Source organism: Pleurodeles waltl, chromosome 11, assembly GCF_031143425.1.
Source record: "Pleurodeles waltl isolate 20211129_DDA chromosome 11, aPleWal1.hap1.20221129, whole genome shotgun sequence".
NCBI lineage: Eukaryota > Metazoa > Chordata > Amphibia > Caudata > Salamandridae > Pleurodeles > Pleurodeles waltl.
The window spans coordinates 530,286,148-530,311,195 of record NC_090450.1 but is presented as its reverse complement, the minus strand read 5'-3'; the positions used below and the strand labels follow the sequence as shown (position 1 = coordinate 530,311,195).

The window sequence follows — 25,048 nt, the reverse complement described above, 5'->3', positions numbered from 1 at the left end:
GAAGAATGAGACAAAAAAACAAGTTGTTAGGACATATCTAATAAAGGTAAGCTAGTGACTCAGGGACTACATGTACAAAAACTGTTACTTGATATTACCAAATTTACCAAATCACAAGTCCTTTCCAGACGTTCACAAAAAATATATAATAAATAAAGCATACAAGTAGCTCACGTTACCCTCTGAGGATGTTTACCTTCAGTGAAAAAGACTCATTCCAGGATTTCACAAGTTCAGCTGCTCTCAGGTCCTGCCAGCTTATGAAGTTATGAAAATGAAGGCCATTTGTCCTAGAAAATAACATACTAAGTAAAAACGTTTTCATTTGCCCACACTGTAATATATTCTACAGAATAGGAGAAAGCACATTAACATTTGAAAGTGACATTACCAAGTATTGGTGTTTTTAAATAACAGTCTACTAGTGTTGTAAGAGTCTGAAATGTGGTTGCCTGATGTCGAGTAGGGGGAGCAGCTACACTCAACAAAGTAGGAGGAGAATGGAGACCGCAAGAACATGACTCTTATTTAGCACTGCATAGTGTAGGACACAAGTCATCAAGAGACAGCATCTTTGGTGAAACTAATTGACTGTTATGAGATGATGGGCTCTCTGGACTAGTGTTCATAGTGAGTTGGCCTCTGTCTATGCTAACTAAGCATCAACTGATGGTGTCCTTGATGCTACAAACATCATAGGATGAGCTCTGGTGAGCAGCAATCATGCCTCTCTGGTGAGACCACCATTATCGGGAGACTCTTTCTAGTTAGTCTATCATACAAGGATAGGCTCTCTGCTGAGGCTAGCCTTACTTGTGTGGTCCCCCTCAGTGGGCTAGCAGTCATAAGAATCATGAGATTAATTATTTGGTCAAACTAGCTTTTACACAGATGACTCCCTGGTGAAAGTGGCCATCATAAAGTGGATTATCAGCTTGCGCTATCGTTACATGGGTCTATGGTGAGAGCAATGAGTCAGTACAGTTGGGCTCTCCATTGATAATAGCCATCATTACATACCCTGGCTTGTGGTGCAAGTCATTATCTGATAGATGTTCTGCTGATGCACCATCATCCAACGGCTCTCTGATGAAAGCAGCCATTATCAGGAATGCTCTCTGTTGGGATCAGTTATTATTAGGTGGTATCTCTGGGGGTGATGCCATAATAAGATGATCTTTTTGGTTAAACTTGCATATTGAGTTGGCCTCTCTGATGAGACAAGCCATAGTGAGGTGAACTCTCTAGCAAGCTTTGCAATTATCAGATGCTCTCGCTGATGATATTATTCTTCGTTGGATGGACTCTCCTGTGAAACGGTCTATCAGAGGACAAACTCTACGGTGCGACTTTCCATCATAAAACTGACCACTGTTGAGATTAGACATCACCAGATTTTGATGAATTATCTAGTGAGACTACTTACTCAAACCAACAGTCATCAGATCAATTCTACGATTCTACAGCGATCCTACGATAAACCGCTATGATAGCGGATCGTGTTGATCCGTACATCTGAGCTGAAGGCAAAAGTATCAAGCTTTGTCTAAAGACAACTAGGTATTCAAGTAGATTTAACTTGCAGTTTTGACCTTACCAGTAAAAACATGGGCCACCAAGACTCGGCAGGCGCTCAGACACGACTGAGTGTTGCACGTGCAGGGCAGGAAGGAAGAGAGAAGGGAAGAAGGGAAGGAGGTGAGAGGGGAATATAAATATACAGGAAGGGCAAGTGCGAGGAATACGGAAAGAGAGGAAGGCAGAAATCGAAGAATGGAAAAAGATGGGAGAAAAGAGGGGAAGATGGGCCAAATGAAATTGAGAGTGCAAGGATGACCAAGAGGGGGGAGTGAAAATAATAATATAAAACGGTGGGGACAAGAGGCTAGTCTAAGTGGGAAGAATGACTGTGAGTGGAGTAATGCTTTGAAGAGTAGAAAGAGGGGCGAAATAAAAAGACGAGAAATAAAACTAAGCTTTGAACACAGAAGGAAACAGCTCAGAAATGGAAAAGGGGTGGCTTCAGAGGCCACGAAGAAGAAAAAGAAAACGCTGTAGGCAGCAGAATATTAAATTCCGAGATATAACAGAGAGAGAGCATACACAGAGAGAGGAGAGAAGGCAGTAAATGGGTAAAAACCAGAGTGAGAGAGGATAAGCAACGGGCAGAGAATAAATGAAAATTAATATAGAAACAGTCACTGCAATTAGAGGGATTCGGAGAGAGATAAATAAGTAGATAGAAACAGACATAAAATTCACGCATTAATGGCACATGCAATTTCTAATCAATTACAATTACTCACGATGATTGGGGGGAGGTGGGGGCACTGCCTCACCAGGAAGGACCCCTTTACCTCATATTCGTAAGCTGTAGCGTGCTATTACACTGCCTACTGTGCGCTTCACGCTACTGAACTTGAAGACTGTTCCATAAGGGCGCGAGCCACGGTACTTCATCACTTCTCCCTAGAGCACATCATCATCATCATGTTGGTTTGTTTTAGTCTTTTGTACTTAGGCGTTTGGATTTACAAGCATGTGCTTGGACAGCAAGCAATATGCCACATGGCACGCATTCTCTGTTTTTATGTTCAAAAAAAAAAAAAATGCAACGTAGAAAACTCCTTCACAGCAGAATGCCCCTAGCTAAAAGCAAAGCGCAACTTATTGCCTTTAGGAACGTGGAGTAATTAAGATATCCCATGCTCATTAGTCTCGACACTGTGACAGTCACCAAATGTATCGCTCCAATGAATTAGTTTTTGCTCATTCTGACAAAAAGGGTATAGATGTTTTAGACATCAAACAACAAAGGCATTGCCGTCCCCATGTGTGCAGAAAACTCTAAGGTAATTCATGAGTTTTACACAATCTGACACCAATGCCATGGAAAAAGAAATAAAAGCTAGATCTGGGCAGAGTTTAGCTATGAGGAACTCAGCAAACTGGCCAAAAAACTCTGACACACTACGCGGAGGTCCACAAACGGCAGAGCGCGGTAGGTCACGCCGTTCGTGCTGATTTTTATTGCTGGGTGTTTGTCCCGTGCTGAAAAATCTGCGTGAATAGCACAACGTGCAGCGCAAGAGGGCGCCGCTGCCACTCAAGTAGATTTTCTACTCGAGTAGCACCTTTCTCAACACAAACAGAAGGTTTCTCAACACGCGCAGTAGCGACCATCTGCGACCGCCTGCGTTGAGAAATCTCTCTGGGAGGTGGCCTGAGTAAGATTTTCCTCGTTTGCGCTCACCAACTTAACGCTGACAAGTGCAAATGAAAAAAACTATGCTCCGTAGAGTTTTTCGGAACTCAGCGCTCTAAGCGGAGCGCAGAGTGGGAAAAACACTGCAAACTTCGCGAGCAGAGCAGAGTTCACCACCCACCCCTAATAAAAGCATGTGTGAATTGAAAAGGGTTTTTATGGTGGGGTCATTCCTGACTCACTCCCTTGTTTCTTGCAGTGCATGAGCTACAGTATCCCCTGTGGTGCACACAGCATTTGGGGGTGGAGCTTTTCATATAACCTGGGCCCCATCAACATTTTTATGTCACGACTTCGATGCATATGAGAATGACAACCCGAAAGTGTAGCTTCTCACAATTATCCTTTTTCATCTAAAAGGGAAAGGTAACCATTGCTGGACACCTGAAAACTAGCAGCACTTGCTGGGTGGAAGCCATTTTTCTTCCTTGAGTACAGACAGTTTTAGCCGACAGAAGGCAGACCTATGGATTCCAATATGCACAATAATACAGGTTTTGGGTCAGTCTCTTGCTCATGACTGATGGTTTTGTTGTCCATCTCAGTAGTCTTCTCTTGATTCAATAGCTTTCCTCACTATTCTTGTGCTTGCTTGGGCAGGAGCATTTCGGTCTCACAGAGTTGTTACTGAATGCACCGCATCCTTCCACTGAATACCTAAGGAGAGTATTTATTTTAAATTCAGTACTCCATGGGGGTGAATTTGTTTCCCTACTCCCTCCCACTGTTTTAATTCTTTTTTCTCCCCTGCATGCACCTTTCAGTCTGCCTCCATCTTCACCTACTTTCTGATGTTCCCCAGCCACGATTTATTTTTTACTTATTACTCCTTTAATCCTCCCCCTTTCCTGTCCTGGTTTCCATCCTCATAGTTGATTTATTTATATATTTCTATAAGGGCTGTATAGCTGTAAAGTGCTGCTGTGTCGATCGATTCCTTTTTTTTTTACATTTCACACATGCTTCTAGCTGAGTTTTAAAACAGCACTTTGGATTTACCTTGGATCTCTAAATAAAAAGACAAATCAGTGCCCTTTGCAAATGCATGCACGCATGTATATTAAACACATGCATGTGCCTACAAATTGACACCGCAGTCTTGCCATTAGGTCTGTTTTTTGTCCCTGGTGCACAGCATCCGCAATGCTGTTCAACATGGCAACATGGCTAAAACATTAACAAAGTTACCAATTTCTAATAGGCAAGACCTATTAGCTTTTCCAATGCTTGTTATACTAAGCCAATAGAATACATGACAAGAAAGGAAGTCACAGTACCGGGTCACTGACTTTGGAAATATAATATGAATTGGTCCTGGGGTAGGCAACAAGAAAGAGAAAGGTCTCTGCCAGCCCTGGAGATGCGTCTTTTATCTCGGATGTTAGCCCTGACATGGCCACTTAAAGAAGGAAAGTGAAGTACTTAAACAATCATAAGGCATAAGCCAGTGTGTCACATTTAGCTAGGTTGAGGTGGGGCTGGCTCTAAGGGTATCCATGTTTATATAGATGGCGGCAGCGTCTGTTTACAAATCAAATCAAATCATTAACATTTATAAAGCGCGCTACTCACCCGTGCGGGTCTCAAGGCGCTAGGGGGGAAAGGGGGGGTTATCGCTGCTCGAACAGCCAAGTCTTTAGGAGTCTCCGGAAAGCGGAGTGGTCCTGGGTGGTCCTGAGGCTGGTGGGGAGGGAGTTCCAGGTCTTGGCCGCCAGGAAGGAGAAGGATCTCCCACCCGCCGTGGAGCGGCGGGTGCGAGGGACGGCAGCAAGTGCGAGGCCAGCGGAGCGGAGGGGGCGGGTGGGGACGTAGAAGCTGAGGCGTCTGTTGAGGTATTCCGGTCCCTTGTTGTGGAGGGCTATGTGTGCGTGGGTGAGAAGACGGAAGGTGATCCTTTTGCTGACTGGGAGCCAATGCAGGTGTCTCAGGTGTGCGGAGATGTGGCTGTTGCGGGGTACGTCGAGGATGAGGCGGGCCGAGGCGTTTTGGATGCGTTGCAGGCGGTTTTGGAGTTTGGCGGTGGTCCCGGCGTAGAGGGTGTTGCCGTAGTCCAGCCGACTCGTGACAAGGGCGTGGGTCACGGTTTTTCTGGTGTCGGCGGGGATCCAGCGAAGATCTTGCGGAGCATGCGGAGAGTGAGGAAGCAGGCGGAGGACACGGCGTTGACTTGCTTGGTCATGGTGAGAAGAGGGTCCAAGATGAAGCCGAGGTTGCGGGCGTGGTCTGCGGGGGTCGGTGCGGTGCCGAGGGCCGTGGGCCACCAGGAGTCGTCCCAGGCGGACGGGGTGTTGCCGAGGATGAGGACTTCCGTTTTTTCAGAGTTCAGCTTTAGGCGGCTGAGCCTCATCCAATCTGCGATGTCCTTCATACCCTCTTGTAGGTTGGTCTTGGCGCTGGCGGGGTCCTTGGTGAGGGAGAGTACAAGTTGGGTGTCGTCGGCGTAGGAGGTGATGATGATGTCGTGCTTGCGTACGATGTCGGCGAGGGGGCTCATGTAGACATTGAAGAGTGTCGGGCTGAGCGATGAGCCTTGAGGTACGCCGCAGATGATCTTGGTGGGTTCTGAGCGAAACGGAGGGAGGTAAACTCTTTGGGAGCGGTTAGCGAGGAAGGAGGCGATCCAGTCCAGGGCCTGGCCTTGGATCCCGGTGGAGCGTAGGCGGGTGATTAGGGTGCGGTGACAGACGGTGTCAAAGGCAGCCGAGAGGTCGAGGAGAATGAGGGCGACTGTTTCACCGTTGTCCATCAGGGTTCTGATGTCGTCTGTGACTGAGATGAGGGCGGTTTCCGTGCTGTGGTTGGTTCGGAATCCGGTTTGTGAAGGGTCGAGCAGGTTGTTGTCTTCCAGGAAGGTGGTCAGCTGTTTGTTGACGGTCTTTTCTATTACCTTGGCTGGGAAAGGTAGAAGAGAGATGGGGCGGAAGTTTTTCAGGTCGCTTGGGTCAGCCGTAGGTTTCTTTAGTAGGGCGTTGACTTCAGCGTGCTTCCAGCATTCGGGGAAGGTAGCAGAAGAAAAAGAAGAGTTGATGACGGTCTGGAGGTGCGGGGCGATGATGTCGTCGGCTTTGTTAAAGATGAAGTGCGGGCAGGGGTCCGAAGGGGCGCCGGAGTGGATAGAATTCATGATGGATTTGGTTTCTTCCGTGTTGATGTGGGTCCAGTTGTTGAGGGTGATGTCCGGGGAAGCGGGTTCAGTGGTGTATGGTTGGGTCTGGTGTCCGAAGCTGTCGTGGAGGTCGCTGATCTTGCGATGGAAGAAAGTGGCGAGGGATTCGCACAAATCCTGTGAGGGCGTGACGGCGTTGGCGCTGGCGCTGGGGTTGGAGAACTCTTTGACGATGCTGAAGAGTTCTCTGCTGTTGTGGCTGTTTTTGTCTAGTCTGTCGGTGAAAAAGTTCCTTTTGGCAGTGCGGATCAGGTGGTGGTGTTCGCGTGTAGCGTTCTTGAGGGCGGTCATGTTGTCAGCGGTGTGGTCCTTGCGCCAGGCCTTCTCAAGGGCACGACAAGTTTTCTTTGATTCTTTGAGGGTGTCAGAGAACCAGAGAGGTTTTTTGGTGTTGGTCTGTCGATGCGTGCGTTTGAGGGGAGCAAGGTTGTCAGCGCAGTTGGAGATCCAGTTTGTGAGGTTGAGAGCTGCGTCGTTGGGGTCGGTGGTGAGGGTGGGTTGGTTGGCGGCGAGAGCGGAGAAGAGTTGCTCTTCAGGGATCTTGTTCCACTGTCGATGAGGGATGGGTTGAGTGCGGAGGTGGGAGGTCTCGCGTCGGAATGTGAAGTGGACGCAGCTGTGGTCGGTCCAGTGTAGGGCAGAGGTGTGGCTGAAGAAGACGTGTTTGCTGGCGGAGAAGATAGGGTCGAGCGTGTGTCCGGCGATGTGGGTGGCGGTGTTCACCAGTTGTTTGAGGCCGAGGTTGGCGAGGTTGTCGAGCAGGGTGGTGGTGTTGGGGTCGTTGTTTTGTTCCAGATGGAAGTTGAGGTCGCCTAGGAGGATGTAGTCCGGTGAGGCGAGGGCGTGCGGGGAGATGAAGTCGGCGATGGCGTCGCTGAAAGAGGCGCGAGGTCCGGGAGGACGGTAGACGAGGGATCCTCTGAGGGTGGTCCTTGGGTCGGTGCGAATCTGAAAATGCAGGTGTTCAGCGGCGAGGGGGGGGTCTTCGGTGGAGGTGGTGACGCTGATGGAGTCTTTGAAGATGATGGCGACACCTCCTCCTACTTGGTTGGTGCGGTCTTTCCTGGAGATCTTGTAGCCTTCGGGGATGGCGGTAGCGATGTCTGGAGCAGAGGAGGCGTTCATCCATATCTCCGTGATGAAGGCGACGTCCGGGGCTGTGGAGTCCAGGAGGTCCCAAAGTTCAACGGCGTGCTTGTGGACGGAACGAGCGTTGATCAGGATGCACTTGAGGTGGTTGATGGCGCGTGGGCTTGTGGTCGTGGTAGTTGCGTGGTGGAAGATGCGTTTGCAGGAGTTGCAGGCGAAGGGTCCATGGGTGCGTTTGGGGTGAGCTTGGAAGCAGGTGTTGGAGCGCCCTGGGTTGAGGGCGTGGAGGGTGGTGGGGTCGTAGCGGATCAGCGGGGCTTGGGGGAGCTGGGGACCAGGGGTCGTGGAGGAGGTCGCGGCGGGAAAGCGCGAGGGAGGGGGGGGGACAGGTAGAGTGAGAGGAGCTGGGGGAGGGGGTTTAGGGTGGAGGAGGGTGAGTGTTAGGAGGTTTGGAGATTAGGGAGAGAGATAGGAGTAGGGTTGTGAAGATAGGGGAGGGGGGGTTGTAGAGGTGGGTGAGGGAGAGAGGTAGAGTGAGAGGATAGGGAGATAGGTAGTAGAGGGGGTGGCGGGAGGGGGGGAGAGATAGAGAAATAGATAGAGAAAATAGATAGAGAAGTCGATAGATAGGGAAATAGATAGATAGACAGATAGGTAGGTAGGAGGAGGTGGAGAGTGGGGGAGTTAGATAGTGAGATAGGGAGCTAGAGAGATAGGAAGATAGGAGGAGTGAGGGAGGTAGATAGCGAACGGGTTAGCTAGGGGTGAGAGAGGGGGAGGCGAGTGAGGGAGGGGGATGAGGAAGGAGCAGGAGGGCAGGCTCGGGGGAAGAAGACGGAGGAGGTAGAAGAGCCGAAGACAGGAGAACAGAAGACAGAAGAACAGAAGACAGAAGAACAGAAGACCGGAAGAGCAGAAGACAGAAGAACAGAAGAACAGAAGAACAGAAGAACAGAAGAACAGAAGAACAGAAGAACAGAAGAACAGAAGACAGAAGCACAGAAGATCGGAAGAGCAGAAGAACAGAGAAGAACAGAGAAGAACACAGAAGAACCGAGAAGAAGAACACAGAAGCACCGAGAAGAACAGAGAAGAAGAACACAGAAGACCGGAAGAACACAGAAGAACAGAAGGGAAGAACAGAAGAACAGAAGAGAAGAACAGAAGAACACAGAAGAAGATTGCAGAGGGGGAGCGAGGAGGAAGAGACAGAGAGGAGGAAAAGAAGCAGGAGCAGGAGAGAAGGTGAGTGGCGCGGGGCAGGGCGAGGGGCTGGGAGGAGGGGGGTACTTACAGTTAGGTGGGTCTCAGGAACACAGGAACTCAGGAACTTGGAGGAGCTGCAGCGGCAGGGGGAGCGACCTACCCTTGGGTCAAGGGTCGCTACCACTGTCGCGCAGCGGCCGCCATAAGAGGTAGGAGGGGGGGGGAGGGGTCAGCTGGGGGCGAATGGGAGCTGGGGGGCGGGGGCGTGCAGGAGGTCGCGGCGGGAAAGCGCGAGGGGGGGGGGACAGGTAGAGTGAGAGGAGCTGGGGGAGGGGGTTTAGGGTGGAGGAGGGTGAGTGTTAGGAGGTTTGGAGATTAGGGAGAGAGATAGGAGTAGGGTTGTGAAGATAGGGGAGGGGGGGTTGTAGAGGTGGGTGAGGGAGAGAGGTAGAGTGAGAGGATAGGGAGATAGGTAGTAGAGGGGGTGGCGGGAGGGGGGGAGAGATAGAGAAATAGATAGAGAAAATAGATAGAGAAGTCGATAGATAGGGAAATAGATAGATAGACAGATAGGTAGGTAGGAGGAGGTGGAGAGTGGGGGAGTTAGATAGTGAGATAGGGAGCTAGAGAGATAGGAAGATAGGAGGAGTGAGGGAGGTAGATAGCGAACGGGTTAGCTAGGGGTGAGAGAGGGGGAGGCGAGTGAGGGAGGGGGATGAGGAAGGAGCAGGAGGGCAGGCTCGGGGGAAGAAGACGGAGGAGGTAGAAGAGCCGAAGACAGGAGAACAGAAGACAGAAGAACAGAAGACAGAAGAACAGAAGACCGGAAGAGCAGAAGACAGAAGAACAGAAGAACAGAAGAACAGAAGAACAGAAGAACAGAAGAACAGAAGAACAGAAGACAGAAGCACAGAAGATCGGAAGAGCAGAAGAACAGAGAAGAACAGAGAAGAACAGAGAAGAACACAGAAGAACCGAGAAGAAGAACACAGAAGCACCGAGAAGAACAGAGAAGAAGAACACAGAAGACCGGAAGAACACAGAAGAACAGAAGGGAAGAACAGAAGAACAGAAGAGAAGAACAGAAGAACACAGAAGAAGATTGCAGAGGGGGAGCGAGGAGGAAGAGACAGAGAGGAGGAAAAGAAGCAGGAGCAGGAGAGAAGGTGAGTGGCGCGGGGCAGGGCGAGGGGCTGGGAGGAGGGGGGTACTTACAGTTAGGTGGGTCTCAGGAACACAGGAACTCGGGAACTTGGAGGAGCTGCAGCGGCAGGGGGAGCGACCTACCCTTGGGTCAAGGGTCGCTACCACTGTCGCGCAGCAGCCGCCATAAGAGGTAGGAGGGGGGGGGGAGGGGTCAGCTGGGGGCGAATGGGAGCTGGGGGGCGGGGGCGTGCAGGAGGTCGCGGCGGGAAAGCGCGAGGGAGGGGGGGGGACAGGTAGAGTGAGAGGAGCTGGGGGAGGGGGTTTAGGGTGGAGGAGGGCGAGTGTTAGGAGGTTTGGAGATTAGGGAGAGAGATAGGAGTAGGGTTGTGAAGATAGGGGAGGGGGGGTTGTAGAGGTGGGTGAGGGAGAGAGGTAGAGTGAGAGGATAGGGAGATAGGTAGTAGAGGGGGTGGCGGGAGGGGGGGAGAGATAGAGAAATAGATAGAGAAAATAGATAGAGAAGTCGATAGATAGGGAAATAGATAGATAGACAGATAGGTAGGTAGGAGGAGGTGGAGAGTGGGGGAGTTAGATAGTGAGATAGGGAGCTAGAGAGATAGGAAGATAGGAGGAGTGAGGGAGGTAGATAGCGAACGGGTTAGCTAGGGGTGAGAGAGGGGGAGGCGAGTGAGGGAGGGGGATGAGGAAGGAGCAGGAGGGCAGGCTCGGGGGAAGAAGACGGAGGAGGTAGAAGAGCCGAAGACAGGAGAACAGAAGACAGAAGAACAGAAGAACAGAAGAACAGAAGAACAGAAGAACAGAAGAACAGAAGACAGAAGCACAGAAGATCGGAAGAGCAGAAGAACAGAGAAGAACAGAGAAGAACAGAGAAGAACACAGAAGAACCGAGAAGAAGAACACAGAAGCACCGAGAAGAACAGAGAAGAAGAACACAGAAGACCGGAAGAACACAGAAGAACAGAAGGGAAGAACAGAAGAACAGAAGAGAAGAACAGAAGAACACAGAAGAAGATTGCAGAGGGGGAGCGAGGAGGAAGAGACAGAGAGGAGGAAAAGAAGCAGGAGCAGGAGAGAAGGTGAGTGGCGCGGGGCAGGGCGAGGGGCTGGGAGGAGGGGGGTACTTACAGTTAGGTGGGTCTCAGGAACACAGGAACTCGGGAACTTGGAGGAGCTGCAGCGGCAGGGGGAGCGACCTACCCTTGGGTCAAGGGTCGCTACCACTGTCGCGCAGCGGCCGCCATAAGAGGTAGGAGGGGGGGGGAGGGGTCAGCTGGGGGCGAATGGGAGCTGGGGGGCGGGGGCGTGCAGGAGGTCGCGGCGGGAAAGCGCGAGGGAGGGGGGGGACAGGTAGAGTGAGAGGAGCTGGGGGAGGGGGTTTAGGGTGGAGGAGGGTGAGTGTTAGGAGGTTTGGAGATTAGGGAGAGAGATAGGAGTAGGGTTGTGAAGATAGGGGAGGGGGGGTTGTAGAGGTGGGTGAGGGAGAGAGGTAGAGTGAGAGGATAGGGAGATAGGTAGTAGAGGGGGTGGCGGGAGGGGGGGAGAGATAGAGAAATAGATAGAGAAAATAGATAGAGAAGTCGATAGATAGGGAAATAGATAGATAGACAGATAGGTAGGTAGGAGGAGGTGGAGAGTGGGGGAGTTAGATAGTGAGATAGGGAGCTAGAGAGATAGGAAGATAGGAGGAGTGAGGGAGGTAGATAGCGAACGGGTTAGCTAGGGGTGAGAGAGGGGGAGGCGAGTGAGGGAGGGGGATGAGGAAGGAGCAGGAGGGCAGGCTCGGGGGAAGAAGACGGAGGAAAGAAATCCGCAAGAAATCATGCAAGGTGCGAAACAGGTTCTCTTCTCTTTATTGTTGCAGCTTGTGCGCTGTAGACATCCTTATTTGTAAAATGTAACAGGAACTACTTTACTTCATAGCATCATTTAGAACCTGCCACATAATTCTCCTCGACTTCAAAATTACCCAAAGGTGAGTACATTTATTTTCACTTGGTCTCCCAGCTTTAATTCTGCCATCATGTGGCTGTAGGGTCCTGTGGAAACAATAGCCCATAGCTCAATCCACAGTGTTGCCGGGTAAATTTACTGGGCTAACATTGCTTTGGATGGCAGCCCCTTGGTTGTGAAATTAGTGCAAATTGCAGCATCTGCAAATCTGATAATCTGCCCCTGATGTCTTTAAATCCTATCCTGGTAAAATACAATTCTAGATTAAGATCTTGCCAGTATTCAATGTGTCAGTAGTTTAAAACGAGCATGTATTGGGTTTTCTTAAAGAGCCTCTCATCTGCAATACTCCCGCCATGTTTCTTGATCACACTATCAGAAGGCTACCGCATGTAGTTATTCCACAGCGCGGTGTCCATGGATGAGTTTACACTACTTGGACTTCCTTTGCATTGTGTAACATTACTGGGTCAGTCAGTGTAATTCTACTCTGTAGCAGAGCGGGTAGCACAGGTGTGGGAGGCAGATGGAGTGTGAAAAAGAGAGATTGAGATAGAGAAAGGAAAAGATTAGAGACACTTGCAATATTCCTGTTAGTGCCTATGCTGTACTACTTAAACATTCCTGCTACTGTCTTCACATAAAACAAAAGTCCACACAATCACTTTGTCAATGCTTGTTTCTTTATGAAATGGGCATTCCAGGAAGCCATTATCTGCTACCAATGCATTCTTACTAATGTAGGTGAGCTGAAACATCACAAGAGGAACTGTGATATAGTGGCTGGATTGCTATCATTGAAACGTGGAATCTTGGGTTCCAGAACAGCAACATGCATAAAGCCAATATATTCTAGAATGTATAGCATATGTGACTTACACTTGTGCAGTGGCAACCACCACCGTCCTACCTTCCCACACTTTTGTTACGTAAGATGTACCTACACTAATACCACGCAATGTATTTCACGGCTCTGTCAGTCACCCAACCAGGGCTATGAAGAGGGAGGCTCCTACTGTGTCAGTACACTGAAAGACAACGGACGTGAGTTCTTGATCTCTGAGCCCAAATAGCTCACGTTTTAACACAAACATCTTTTGGCCATTCTGCTTAGCCAGAGTCTTAAAAAATGACCATGACATGCATTTTTCCCTTTTGTGACTTCACTCTCAATTCTTTATAAGGGGAGACTGAAACAACGTCATAATTTATAAATCTATTTGTATGTGAATATACACATACATTCAGTTTACAAGCATAAGACAGGGTTAATGCTCAGAAGTACACCCGCATTCAGTGTCGGACATCAAGCTCTAATAATCTGCTCTCTCATTCAGAAGACTTTAGGATTAAATGATCAGTTTATTTTGGTAGAATGGAAACAGGTATATCTTTTCCTTAGTCCATTTTATTTTGAGACTCTTGTACATAAAATAGGCTGTTTTTACTCAGCCTCTTAATGGCCGTGAGTGTACCTTCTATTAACAAATTTTAGTTTGGTGACCTCTTCACTCCAGGTCATTATGGCCACTCTCTCGAGTCCTGAACGTTCCACCTTCAAATCAATACTTTCAGGTGTGTTAGTATAATTATTCAATGAATGTAAAACAAGAGTACAACACTTAGAAGGTATTAGACTATCACAGAAAATTCCAGGACTTAAAATACAATGGCAACTATTACCTTTATCGGGTAATGCAAGGTTATAAAAGATATTATGAATGATAACTTCACTATGAATCTAATCCTACAGTGGGTGGGGTGTTTCAGTTAATTTCATAATATTTTTCTAGAAGTCTAGGTTAGTATAGATACTTTTTGGTTAATGCTCCTGAGCTGTGGTCCTCTTGCCCTTTGGATAAACAAACAAATGATTTTGTTCAGCTTACATGTTTTAGCTAGTTTGGTACTGATCGTTTTGCCTGGCGTCAAGGGTCCTGAGAACTTGTGCTGCTAAATCCTCTGTGAAGGGTTCTACGACACAACCATACTTGCCTAAACAACGCATGCCTGAACAACGCAGTCAGAACCACGACCACGTCTTTACCATGCATGCTTTACCATACATACCTTTACAACTAATTTTGTTGTAAAACCAAATGTGGTAAGGAAATATGCGTGGTAAATTACCCCGCCCTACACACTAACACCAGACACCCCTGCCCTGCAATGCACCCTTTCCGACCTTAAACTACCACGACCCTGTCTGACCCACCCTTAAAACTACCCCACCCCGCACTGAGCCCTAAAACTAAAAAACTACCTGACCCCCCCAGCCCCCTGCCCTTAAAACTACTCTGCCCCTGCCACCAGTGGCCTAAATCCACAAAACTACCTCAACCCCCCTCCAGCTTCCACCTTTAAATCTACCTAGACCCACCCACCCTGAACCCTAAATTCACAAACCTACCCAGACCCCCCAGGCCCTGAGCCCTAAAACCACCCACATACCCCTAAAAAGACCCTTCCCTCCCCAAAGTACCCCGAACCCTAAAGCAAACACCCCTGCCATCCACCCCGCCCTTGACCTTAAAACTACCTCACCCCTCTGCCCTGAGGCCTAACTCCATAAAACTAACCCAACTCCTCCTAAATCTACCCCGACCCACCCCGCCCTGAATTCCAAAACACACCGACTCCCCACCCCACGCACCCCTAAAAACAACCTCCCCTCCCCAAACTACCCCAAACTCCACCGCCCAAGACCTAAGTCCACAAAACTGTCCTAACCGACCCTGCCTTTAAACTACCCCAACCTTCCCATACTCAGCCCTAAAGCCCTTAAATATACCCGACCTCCCCGCCCTCAGCCCTAATTTCCAAAAACTACCTTACCCCTCCCCGTTCTGAGCCCTAAAACCCCCCACGCATGCCTAAAGATAGCCTCCCCTCCCCAAACTACCCCGACCCCCCACCCTCAGCCCTAAATAAAAAAAACACCCCACCACTAAAAACAATCCCAGCCCCACTTACTTCTCCCCATCCGTCTTCCTGCTTGCCCGCACAGCTAGAGCACTGCCTGAACCACGCATATGCATCCTGCCTTAACCACACCTATGCGTGGTTAAGGCATATACGTGTTTTGGCAAGCGTTGTTCAGTACATGTGGCTGAGCCCGTGTAGTTTACGCTGTTTCTCCTGTGGAGGGCTTTTTCTTTAATTTCTCGGTTTCACTCTCCCTATTCTATACCTATTATATGTATCTACGAACTAAAAGGTTTCCGAATACAAAATAATGCAGACAACATTCATACCCTCATTCTTTATGTCCTTCTTGCTGGATCAGTAGTCAGAGCTTATGCCTTCTAATACTGCTACTGATGTTAATGTTCCGGAAGGTTCACACTTATCCTACAACAAGGGGGCTTCCTCTCACCATACAACTCCACATTGTTGTAAAGGTTGGTAATCCAGATCCAGGCGAAGATTCCAAACTCCTGAGACCTTTCCTGTGATTAGTAAAAGGAAGGTGTAGATTTATCTAAATAAAACGCTACCCTGGAAATACTTCCCAAACAATACTTCTTGTGTTATTTTTTAAGTCAACACAAGTTATTTGAGGTACTCTTTAAGAAGAAACATAACAGGTGAGGTCAGGATCAGAGTTTGTGTGTAAAATGGTGTCTTATACGTACTTTTCCCACGTAATAAATGTTCCTCTCTGAGTGGATATCCCAATTGCAGCAATTTGATTCATCCGAATACCTGCATCTAAAGACAAACACAGAATTGACGGAATGACAAACCACAAAGCTGTCAAATATATATATATTTTAAAAAAAAAGGCTTATTCAATTCTAGCTTTTTGGCAGGCAAATAACCTGGATTTAGACAATCAATGCACATCAAAAATACAAGTATAAATATGTCCGCAATGCCCATCTTAATATACAAACTAACACATGATCATAAAATAAAGAAACCTAGAGTGGATTTAGTATGTGTATTGTCGTTTTTAATGCACTAAAAGTTTCTTTTGTTAGCTACTTCTGAGCTTAACCACTGCTTTTCATCTAACTAGTCTACAATTAAAGAAGCTAAACATTTACAATAAGCTGTTTTAAACTGTACTGGTTTACCTCAGAAATTGAGAAGAGTACACCAAAAGTCTCATAAAACAGTAGAGTGAGGGCATGTGTGCCCAGTACCTCTTTGATTAGCAGGGTCACCTGAGCTGTGATGCCTGTGGGTGAATTTGTGTGTGCTTTGTGGCCCTCTGGCACAGAGGTCTGCAACAACCTGTCTTCAAGATACTACATTCCTCCCAAAAACAACAGACATGTCAGAGTCCTATAGCAGACGAATAAAAAAGAAAACTGACTCTGACATTGATAAGTCAAAGTAGTGCCAATCAGCAGGACCGCGGTGGACAACTCGATGAACGATGGTGGGATTGTGAAAGGCAGGTGCAAATGAAGGATGGTACAGATAAAGGTATAAGTTGAAAGGAATACAGAAAAATAGGTGAAAAGGGTCTGAAGAAAGCAAAGATACTAGGAAGGTAGCAATAAAAGAAAGAAAAAATGTTGTGAGGAATGAAAGCAGCAGGATATTCAAGCTTAGACGGTTGTACATGATAATAAAAGTCCTTAAAAAGCAAACGTTATATTATGTTAGAAGTGATTACTATAGTGTTCTATCACAAATATGTCTATAGGCACTAGAAACCATAACGAAGAAGTTGATCCCATAGGCAATTTATGATGCCCAATTTGTTGGATCTGGGTACTATCATTAGATTTCCGCTAGAGGATCAGTGAAGCCTCTTGGGTTGATTATTAAGCAGTCTGTTTTTTCAAAGGTCGGTATTTTCCCTGCACGGAGCCTGTACACTATGTAGAGTGTTTTAAAATTAATCTGTTGATTGACTGGAAGACAATTACGTTTTTTTCAAACTCGGTATAGTGTGGGTGCAACAAAAAGCCCCAGACACCAGTCTAGCTGCTGTGTTCCGGATCCCTTGCAGATTATGAAGAATATGTTGGGGTAGCTCAAAGTATAAAGATTTACAATAGTTCAGTCTAGGTCCAATTAAGGTTGATACAGCCATGCGTTTTCTAGCCAGTGAAAGTTAGGGGAGAATCTTATTTAAGATTTTAAATGGTATGTGCAGGCAGAGACCACAGTAGATATTTGAGACAACCAACTAATAACTTCCAAACTTTCGTGCAGTTTGTTGTATAGGGAGTGATACCAAGTGCTTGTGGGCCACCCAGAGGCTGATGAGACCATTGTCTAGAAGTCCCTCAGTTTTGTCGACATATGTTTGAGCTTATTTCTTCCCATCCACTGTCATGAGAATTGTATTGTCTTTTGAATCGCTGTGGGACATATGAGTGTTGTAAGCAAGTAACTGAGTTTCATCTTCATTAACACATTCATTCCTCGATCAAACAAAGCTTTAGCCAAGGGTAAAACATATATCAAACAAGTGGGGAGATAGGGAGGACCCTTGAGGGAACCCACAAGTGATCAATTTTTTTTTAGAGATAAAATGTTCTTCCTTAACTGCTTGAGTATGCCCAGACAGAGAGAGGGTGCAATCGGATAGCCTGCTGTGGATTTAAGATTTATTGTCTTAACACCGTCGAGAAGGCTATTTGTGTGATCGACACATGTAATGTGCACCAGACTTTAAATATATCTCAGAATGACTGTGAAACAACAGATTGGTAGAATAATACTAATTATGCATTTTAAAGGAGAATTAAAAGTTAGAAAATGTGAAAAATATTTTTTTTAAATAATTAATTACCTTCCACAGCTTCTTTAATGACCTCAGTAAATTGAGCCCAGAGAAAGTCAGGGTCTATTTCCACCCAGCCATGGTGTGGATGTACTACTTCTAGCTGTTGAAATGATAACAGAGAATGTAATTGGACATCACAGAAATAAATACAAGTTTTATTTTTAGAAATCATCAAAGTAGATATTTATGCATGGTTTTTGTAAAGCACAGCTAAACTGAGGAGGTGTCAGAGCACTTAACCAACAGAACAACCAGCGGGGTTGAGTTAACCCCTTTCATAGAACTGAAAAGATACCAAGAGAACAAAAAGTCAAGGAAAAAGACAACAGCAACAGTTTAAAGCCAGTATCAATATTGTGTAGTTAGGGAAGAAATTACAGGATAAAAAAGAAACATATTAGGTTAAGTGCCCCAGAGGAGTGAGAAAGGAGAAGAAAGGAAGCAGACAATTAGTTTAGAAAGTGGGATAAAGGAATAACAATAATGCAAAGGAATTAAGACATTATGAAAAAGGAGACTTTAAGAATAAAGGATCCAGGAGATTAGGTAGCAAAGCAGGACAAAAACTACTGTAGGATGTAAGGACAGGAAGAGATGAAAGAGTGGTAGGACAGGTTGTTGGGTTTCAAGGGGAATAAATGGGTCTAAAGTAAGAATAAGGTAGAGCGCTAATAAGTAGGAGGCCAGAGAATGGAGAACTTTGAGCGATAGGCTTCAAGTAGGAAGGAGGTAAGGGAATGAGGGCTACATGTACTAAGATTAGAAATAGAGATTTCCTAAATCTCTGTGAATAGCAATTAGGAGATCACTACCTCTGATGTATAAAACTCTTCTGAGTTTCATTTGCGATTCCTAGTGGGTTGCAAATAGACCTACTTCATGAATGTTAATGAGATAGGTCGCAATTTGCGCCCAATTAGGAGTCATAGCTATCACAAGGATGGTGGCCTCATAAGTCAATAATACTTTTAGAGTAGACCTTTTTAAATGGTAAATAGGGGAAAACCTGCTAATTCATAGTCATTCAACCCTTTTGTTCAAAGAAGGGTCACCCCTCATGGGCTTTGAAATAAGAATAACGTGCTGTTATTGCTGAGAGCATGAGCCTTGTACCACTGAATAGACCATTGTAAGCATATGTATGTCTATAGACCTGATTCAGGCTGTCTTGCAAATGAAATTGCCTCTTCTTCAATAGACGTGAATGAGGGAAATACATTCTCCCAAATATTTTTTTTTTAAAAACACTTTCCTCTTATAAAATGTTGGCGTGTATGTGCATGCATTTAACTTTTCTCACTGTGACATGAGCTGCTTTATACCACGTCCCCTGGCTGCCAGCAAACCACACATGAAACTTCTATGACACGTCTGGTTTAAATTGAATCTCAACCTCAACACAGTTACGAGCAGTGTGTTGCAGACAAACTGACTTTCTGAAGTGTTTTCGCGTAACTCCAGCCCTGCTCATATTTTCCCGTACTATTGTGGGAATCTCGCTGTGCAATCAAAAATGGACTGCTTCCATGATGGAGGCCAAATGAATGAGCTAGCTATGTTTAATTAAACTGAGCAAATGGAATTATCTTAAAGCAGCAATCATAAGAATGTCTTATCCATGCATATGATTTGCTAGAGTCCTCTGTCTTTTCCACAAAAACAGTGCTGATACGGTGTTAAAATCTTCGTACAGGCGCTGCTTGATCTCTAAATGTCAGAACATATGTAGTCTGGAAACAGCTGATGAGGGAAACCTCTAGTAGGTAAAGTAGTGACGATCTACTATGTGAGTTACCCAATAGCTTTGCAAAAAATTGATTCCATTACTGAATTTTGTGATTCAATAGACTTGTCATTTGTGGGTATCCTAAACAAACATAAGGCGAGTCATTGATGGCTTAACCTTCAGCGGAAAGCCACTGAAGACATCAATGATGGACCATCATGCTCAAAACAAAGTGATTTATGTCAATAGAAAACGAACTCTCGCAAATACGATGTTGAATATTTATCAATGGGTTTTACATGTTCAGGTTCAGAACATGAACAGCAACCACAATGCATGCTATGTTAAGAAATGTTGTCAAATTAGGCCATGAAACCTTCTAAATTACAAAGACACTTGAAAACTAAGCATAAAGAACATGCTACCAAATCCACAGAATACTTCAAAAATAAAGAGCAAGCGCTACGACAAAGTAGAAAAATAATTAAGAAAACTGCAATAGGATCATTTACTGAAAATGCTGTTAAAGCTTTATATGCAGTGTCCATGCTCGTAGCAAAAACTTGAAAACCTCACACCATCACTTAAGAATTAATAGTACCTGCTGCTAAAGCCATGGTAAGTGCAATGGTTGGAGAGAAAACAGCAAAAGATTTAGATCTGGTGCTATTATTTAACAGCACTGTAAAAAGGCGAATTGATAAAATGTCAGATAGCAAAGAAGAACAGTTGATTGAAAGAATTTGTAAAAGTCAGCATTATGACCTACAAGTAGATGAAAGTACGGACATAGCAAATAAATCTTATCTCCTGTGTTACGTTAGATACAAATTTGAGGGAACCATTATTGAAGGCTTACTGTCATGCCGCTATTTGATACATACCAATGCTGAAGAGGTCTTCAGCACTTTCAAAGAATTTCTGACATCAAATGGAATTCAGTGATCCAAATGCAGAGGAATCAGCACAGATGGGGCTCATGTCATGTGTGGGAGACTAACTGTACTTGTTGCACAAATAAGGGAAATTAACTCTCTTCAATGTACTCAATTTGAGTATGGAAGGAGTTGGTATCTCAATTTGTAATGTCAAAGACAAGATTGAGGCAATGATAAAAAAAGTTAGACTTATGGGCTCGTCGCTTATAATTAAGAAATTTTGATTCTTTTCAAAACCTGAAGATGTTCTTGGAATCTGCTGCTGATGAATTGTCAAAGTCTTGGAATTTTTTATCCAGCATCTCCAAGATATACAGTGTAGTTTTTGTCAGTACTTTCCACTTTCGGATGAAAGCAAAAACTGGATTAAAGATCCTCTCAATGTAAATCCAAATGAACGACTGTGGGTTGCGTGGGAGGAGGACGTAGGTCTCATGGATGAGGATGAATGGACCGACGTGTTGAAAAGCGCTAGAGAAATTGCAATTCGGACCCGCTTTAGATTGGTGCAGCTTTGGATACTACACAGGTTCTATCTCTCCAGGGTGCAATTGCAGCGGATGGGACGCAGTCAGATCTGTGTATGAGAGGGTGTGAGATGCCGGGGACATTCTAGCACATACTATGGTCCTGCCCACATATACAGATGTTCTGGAGGGAAGTGGTGGACGAGATATCACAGGTGGTGGGAGGCCCGGTCCCGATGGACCCTAGGTGGTTGCTGTTATGAATCCCAGGAGAAACAGTGTGGAAAAAAACCCATGTGGTATAGCTGGGGTTGGCAGCGGGAGTGGCTAAGAGGAATGTGGCCAGGGCATGGGGTGCTCCCCATCGACCAAGGTGGGTGGATTGGGTGGCAGATATGAACTGGCGCTGTGGGTCCAAGCAAGTAGTCTACAGAAGTAGGGGGTGCGTAGCGAAATGGGATAACATATGGGGAAAATGGAACGCAACTCAGGGCACGTGAGCAGGAGAAGGGCACTGGAAAAGAGGGGTGGCCGTAAGGGAGGTAGAGATTGGACTTTTCACCCTTGGTGGGAGGAGGAAAGGTAGAAGTATGCTAAAAAGGATCTGTGGGCAAAAGGTCCTAGAAAGATTCTGTACTCAGTCACACCAGTTTACTATCATTTCAAATTTCCGTTGTTTATATGTATTGTATGTCACACGGTGTTAAATAAAAAGATTAAAAAAATTAAAAAAAGATCCTTTCAAAATAGATATTGACAATTTAATGGGGCTGACAGTATCTGAAGAAAATAGCTTTGATTTTCAATAGATAGTGCACTCAAACTTCAATTTAAAGAAAATTCTCTGTTGATTTATTTGGCTACATATACAAACAGATTATCCTGAATTAACCCACAAAGCACTGAAGGTTTTACTTCCTTTCCCCACCAAATATTTACGTGAAAAAGCGTTCTCAGATCTTATGTACCTAGACAATAAATACAGAAATCGCTTAGAAAATGTGGAATCCTATCTGAGGATTCAAATTCCTGAAATAAAATCAAACATTGAAAAGTTAATCGCCGAGATGCAGCACCAAGCTTCCCACTAAAAGTTTTCGATTGTTGATGTATGGAGGCAGAAAGGACGGTCTACAGTGCAAGATGATGCCCTAAGAGGTTTGCAAGAATTTGGGGAGGTAGAAGAGAATACTATGGGCTTGATTGGGACAGAGGTGATAGATCTACTTCTGATAAGCTCTGATGATCTGGACAAGAGAAAGTGATCTTACCAAGCCCTGAAAAAGCTTGAGCCGGACCAAAGAATCCACTGTAGTAGAAATTTCCAGAACCCCTCTTTACTGCAAGATTTGTCTAATCCATACAAGATTTTTGTATAGGATGCCGCAGATTTTAAAACTTACTATCCTCCTTGCTGCTGTTATACTGTCGACATTTCTGGTCCCTGAAGCAATTCTGATGGTGAAATTTGAAGGGGGTTGAAGTTCACGGAACACAACATGCGGGAAACGGAAGTAGAGCCTGTTACAGCGGAGTGGTTGGGAAAGAAAAACATGCTGAGACTACTTTGGCGTGAAGAGGTGTCCATAAAAGGGGTTACACTTTCTTTAAATTGCGGCACATTCAAAACGATGCATTGAGTTGTTCGGCAGTAGCTTACTGTTCATCAATCCATGCTCCTACTGAAGATTGTTAAAGGGAATAGGTAACTCAATTAGAATCTGTGCAATACTAAGGCTGAGATCACATACTGTGTGGTGCATGCAGGCACGTTTAAAACCGTTTCAAGAAGGCTAGCAGGTGCATATCTACCATATTTATTAGGGAGGAGGTTTTTTCAACAAATGACCGGACAGGATTAGAGCTCTAGTAAAAATGTCGTTCAGTACGTGTGGAATGATAATATTAACACAGAGTGCAGCACTTATTAGGCGATCCCACACATTTATGATGTTTCTTTTTCACATCTACATATCTAAGAAATGGTCACATGTTATCTTAAGTATTCTAAGCGTTGATTTGAGTCTCGATCCTACTGACATGACAGGTATGACCTCTAGTTAATATTACTGTATTTAGGAACATAGTCTTATTGTCACTGCTGCAAAGTTAAAAAAATATATATTTCTTTAACACATTGTTGAGAGGCAGCGTGGAACATACAGCCACCCCTAATTTGTGAGGGAGTATATGTTAGTGAGTGAGAGAGAGGGTAAAAAATGTGCATGACCAACACGAGGCGAGAAAGTGAGAGGGAGAAAAAGATTATGGTGTGTGAGAGGAGAAGGGGGCAAGTCTAAGAGAAAGGTGATTAAGGGGGAGGGGCTGGGGAAGGGAGGATGTGAAAGAGGGAAGGATGCATGAGGAGAGATTGGGAAAGGAAGGTGTGAGTGTGTGTTGGAGAGAGGAGGATGCAGGAGAGGCGGTGTGTTAGAGAGAAAGGTGTGAAAAGAAGGATGCGACCTCATGATCTCTGGCAGTAAGTTATAAAAGAGGACAGCATCCCTTACAATGTTGCAGTCTCGGGCGTGTATTCCTGCCAGTCCGCCACGTGTTTTCCTGCCTCGTGCACTCCTCTGACGTAAGTAGAGGCCCAGGAGGGCATAGCCACTCCGAGGAAGGCTCTGTTGTCTTGCTGGGCAAGGCTGGCTCTCCGAGCACCAGGGGAGTCAGCTCTGCATGCCAGCCAGGTGTGCACGTGATACTGCAGCTCTGGCCTCTGCCGGCGCAGCACACCGTGCATCACGTGCCACGTACGGTAATGTGTGAAAAGAGGCGAGAATCACTGCTTTGGGGAATGAATTTACGAATGGCGTACCTGGTGGAGTATGTTATAAAGCGTAGGCAACAGTCAGTCACTATGGAGTGCTTCGCCCATGCTGAGCTGACCTGGGGAAGTATTAAGAGGCGACCTCTTACGTCAGAACTCTGTACAATTGTAATGCAGGATACGTCTGACGAGTGGATCTGAGGTTGATTTTTAGAGGGTGTTTCTGACATCACTCTAAAGGTAGGCTGCGTCTGACGCAAGAACTTGCCTGCAGAATGATAATAAGGTATGCGGTGACCTCAGAAGCAGTTTGGCAAAATACGAGTCCATACGAAAATGTAAAGAATGAGGCTTAAGACCGCCTAATTTAGAAATGCCATGTACCTGTTTAGTTTCTGCTGTGCGCGTGGAAGTTCATATTATTTAAACCGTGGAAGCAGTTCCAAAAAACGGTCTTCGCTGGCCACTGTTGCAAACGAGGTGCTTGGTGGGGGTACGGCGGGGAGCTAAGCTTGATTAACTGTTACTTGCATGCACCAGAATAGGAGTGATTTATGTTTCCAAATAAAAGGATTTTAATAATCCTTGAGATCAAACAGGTTAATCGAAATTTAACACAGTGACAATTTTAGCTAGAAATTGAGACTTTTCTTGCTACATACAATAAATTACTTATTTTTTAAAAATTCCACAATGTTGTAAGAAAGGGTTTAATTTTAGAGCACCTTATCAAACACGCATAGTTGTTAGATTTGGCATTTACTGTCATTGCACATCAATCTTTTTTAAGTACCAGAGAAAAAACGTTGTCGTTTCTCTAAAGATATCCGGCGCTACGGAGCAACTCATTTCTGCAGCAACAGGTGTGATTGTCACTGCGCTTGAGGACGTTGGTCTGTTGGTAGGGGCCTGCAGGTCAATGAAGCAGCAAAGGTATGCTACCGGTAGTTGTGTGCTCATGAGTTAGCTCATTCTGAAAGACACCTCTGCGGTCAACAAACCGGATACATTTGTAGGATACAGGGGCTGCTGTTGTCAATCTCAGGTTATCATGGACACATTACTTCTGGTAGAAGAAGTAAAAGCATGGATCGCCACATATGTGCATGTAAATGCGTCAGAGGGCCAAGTAATTGGTGTACACGCGTGAAAAAGAACTATTAATGTAAGTGGATTAGAGGCTGGGATAGTCTATGATTTCATGCTGTAATTGCAGCAGGTCATGTGATCAACCGCAGAAGTTTGCAAAGCATAGTTTAAAGTGGTCAGTCTGTGCAGTGACACCGGTCCCTGCCATGTGAGTTGGGTATGAACCGAGAAGAGGGAAGGCGGGATGGATTAGTGGAAGAAAGAAACAACAGGTGCACTGGAAGATGCAAGGGGAGCAAAGGGAAAGTAGTTTAGAAGACCAGGAATAAGGTTTGGGATAAAGGGAGAAGAGGGAGGCATTCGAGAAGAACGAAGGCAGAGGTTAAACACTGTAAGGGGGAGAAAAGGATTAAAGGAATTGAAGGAGCAGAGTAAAAGATGACCATGTCTTTTCATTTAGTCACAA

General features: G+C 45.8%; 1 protein-coding gene across 3 annotated transcripts in view; it reads right to left on the bottom strand.

The window, feature by feature from the left end:
* GK5 (glycerol kinase 5) overlaps nucleotides 1-25,048 on the bottom strand; it is a 252,107-nt gene that overhangs the window by 163,275 nt on the left and 63,784 nt on the right. For all 3 annotated transcript variants that reach the window (XM_069213924.1, XM_069213925.1, XM_069213926.1), the window contains exons 2-4: nucleotides 17,599-17,692; nucleotides 15,479-15,554; nucleotides 197-290 (exon numbers count right to left, since the gene is read on the bottom strand). In XM_069213924.1, coding sequence (XP_069070025.1) covers nucleotides 197-290; nucleotides 15,479-15,554; nucleotides 17,599-17,692 — 264 coding nt within the window. The remainder of the gene's footprint in view (nucleotides 1-196; nucleotides 291-15,478; nucleotides 15,555-17,598; nucleotides 17,693-25,048) is intronic.